Below are 2,885 nucleotides of genomic sequence, written 5' to 3' on the forward strand. Positions count from 1 at the left end.
TGTGTGTGTGTGTGTGTGTGTGTGTGTGTGTGTGTGTGTGTGTGTGTGTGTGTGTGTGTAAAGCAGAAGGAAAGAAATGGTAGAGTTTCCCTCTATACTGAGGGTTGATAGTCATTTCATGACTTCAAATCAGTTTATTAAAGTGACACTCGAAGGCCTCTGTGACTGTCAGAGGAGTGAAGCTGACTTCTCTGCAGCAGGACCAGATTTACTGGTTCAAGTCAAACATCGAGGCTACAAACCAGTGGCACTTAGCGTAGCTCTGAATCAGAATCAGTACTTCAGCTGAAAATTCAGAGAGAGTCAGGTCAGACCTACCAGACTTTACATTTACACCAGTTCAAACGTCTTCCTGTTGACAGTTGTAGCTGTTCTCCAGTGTATCCAGATCTACCACATTTAAGCACATTTCAGAGTGATACCTCAGCAACACAGATTAGTGTTTTAATTTTTTTTTCTGCAAAGCAACATCTTGATATCAGCGGTCTGTGCCATAACCAGGAGTCAGTTTTTGTCAAGGTTTTGAAAACAAACATGGCTGCATCAGGATTCATTCACACTGTTCCAATCCAAGCATGATCCTGACACGCCAACAGGTGATGTTAAAGCATCTCACCAAGTTTATAAATGCAGCTTCAAATGGCATCACTTAGTTCAGTAAGTGGGGATGTAGGGCTAGGACCATCTTGATCTTCAAACATGTTAATGTCTTCAAACTCTTCAAACATTAATATCTTCAAACTCTTCAAACATTAACATCTTCAAACTCTTCAAACATTAACATCTTCAAACTCTTCAAACAGAACGGTATAAGCTGTAGTTACAGGAACTGACTCCAGCTCCATGCAGTAGTGCACAGGTTAAAGAGAAAAGCTTGTGATCAGCAGGTAGAAGGTCACCTGTTGAACGTCTCAGACCAGCACAGAAAATTTTGGTGGTAAAGATGAAACAGCCACATCTCCCTTCACTTATTTATCCCACTGTAGGCCTTTGATCAAGGCCTTTAACCCTTTAAAACTTGCCCTGAGACACATTTTTGCCAACTAACTTCACCATTAACCCTAAAGCTGGTCCCCAGGCTCCGCCCCTTTTCCATTAGAGCCTCTGTTACATGTATGCTCAGGTGTGAGATGAGACAAATGCAAAGAATGAATTTCACCATTAGGGTTTAATAAAGTAAAACATTATGATCTATATCTTAATGTTTTCTAAAGTATTACACATTGAATAATTACTGTCTTTCAACGATGGGCCTGTTTTTAACCTGTAAAGTGGGCCTCAAGGACAGGTTAGGGAACAATGATATAGACTGTCATCACCATGTAAAAATCCTTGAACCACAACACAGGTTTGCAGTTTTATACGCAACAGTCACTACTTCTCTGGGCAACTCAGAAAAATAACAATGAGTTGATTTTAACCCTTTAATGCACCTTGGTTCTTTCATAAATCCTTAAGTCCCATTYTACAGTGTTTTGAGACAGAGGCTACTGTCTGTATTCCCAAGCATAAAAACAGTAGTTTGTAAACCAACGTCTTCACAAGGGAAACGTCTGATTAACRTGGCATACACTGGTGTTTGACATCAGGTTTGTTGACAAAAAAATCAGGTTCTATGGGGGGTTTGGGTTCAAGTGGATCAATGAAAACAAGTAAAAGGCTGTCCATGTTTCTGTACCAAAATAAAGGCTCTGACTGCAGCCAATTTAAAATAAAACTCAGATTGCTCCAACTCAAAACCTTCAGTGTGTCATATGATGAACCTTTAACAAAGATATTTAAAATACAATTTTTACCCTTATTTTCTCCTGTGTTTATAGTTCAGCGTCTGAAATAAAATATTCATGTTCCCTGAGACCCTCTGTGGTTTACTTTGACCCCAGGCACTGCTGCAGGCCCACGATGTGGTCGCCCACGAGGTTTACAGTGATGAGGCTCTGCGAGTGACACCTCCACCTACCTCACCATACCTGAACGGAGACTCACCAGAGAGCGCCAACGGAGACATGGACCTGGAGAATGTCACCAGAGTACGCCTGGTCCAGTTCCAGAAGAACACTGAGGAGCCAATGGTACGCAGTCTGGGCAGGCTGGGTCCTCTGGAGGTCCCAGCCTACCATTTTGGACCCAGCCAAAGTGACTTTTCAATAATCTGTTCATCGTCTTTTTATCTGCTGCTGAAGTCTCTGTTGCTCCAATGGAAGCTGTTTAACAAACAGTATTTATAAATGATAACCTTGTGATTACACACTAACATATATACCACCATAAAAATACTTTGCTTTAGTTGCTTCTTACAACTTTTGATCATTTTTAAACACATGACAAACTCTTTATGAAACTGTCTTCAGGTTTTAGTCTCTCAGTAAAAAGCTTCAAAAGTGTAAATTAGCYACTTAGCTATGGTGCGTTTACCAACCATGGAAAAAAACTGTATTTTTAGTTTCTGTCTGCAGCTTATTGTTTTATTAATATAATTGTGTTTCCACAGTTGTGACAGTGTAGCGTTGTGATGTGTGTCACTGAACTAAGAGCTGTTTGTGTCACTCAGGGCATCACCCTGAAGATGAATGACTCCAACCACTGCATCGTGGCCAGGATAATGCATGGAGGAATGATCCACAGACAAGGTACAGTTTCTGCTTTCCTGCAGCTTTATGAAGGACGTTTTATCAATGACTTCATAAAACCATCCATTCACAGCATATTCAGCTTTATGAGATGATATACTGGAGAAAAAGTGTAATATAATTACAGTAGAGCTTCACAGAAGAAAGAATTAAGAACAATCCTCTCAATATTTGTGAGCCATCACATCAAAATGAGGATTAAATCAAATTAGGTCAAAATGACCTAATTACATTTTCATTTTCTTGTCTTTAAAA

The 2,885-nt window shown here is 40.0% G+C and overlaps 1 protein-coding gene across 1 annotated transcript in view; it reads left to right on the forward strand.

Annotated features, from left to right (window-relative positions):
- The window catches only part of LOC106537049 (peripheral plasma membrane protein CASK), a gene marked incomplete at both ends in the record, with an annotated part of 18,077 nt that overhangs the window by 10,680 nt on the left and 4,512 nt on the right, over nucleotides 1-2,885 (forward strand). Inside the window, 2 exon segments of the mRNA XM_014034413.1 lie at nucleotides 1,884-2,072; nucleotides 2,552-2,630. Coding sequence (XP_013889867.1) covers nucleotides 1,884-2,072; nucleotides 2,552-2,630 — 268 coding nt within the window.

The sequence above is a fragment of the Austrofundulus limnaeus genome, unplaced genomic scaffold, assembly GCF_001266775.1.
Source record: "Austrofundulus limnaeus strain Quisiro unplaced genomic scaffold, Austrofundulus_limnaeus-1.0 Scaffold2105, whole genome shotgun sequence".
Classification (NCBI taxonomy): domain Eukaryota; kingdom Metazoa; phylum Chordata; class Actinopteri; order Cyprinodontiformes; family Rivulidae; genus Austrofundulus; species Austrofundulus limnaeus.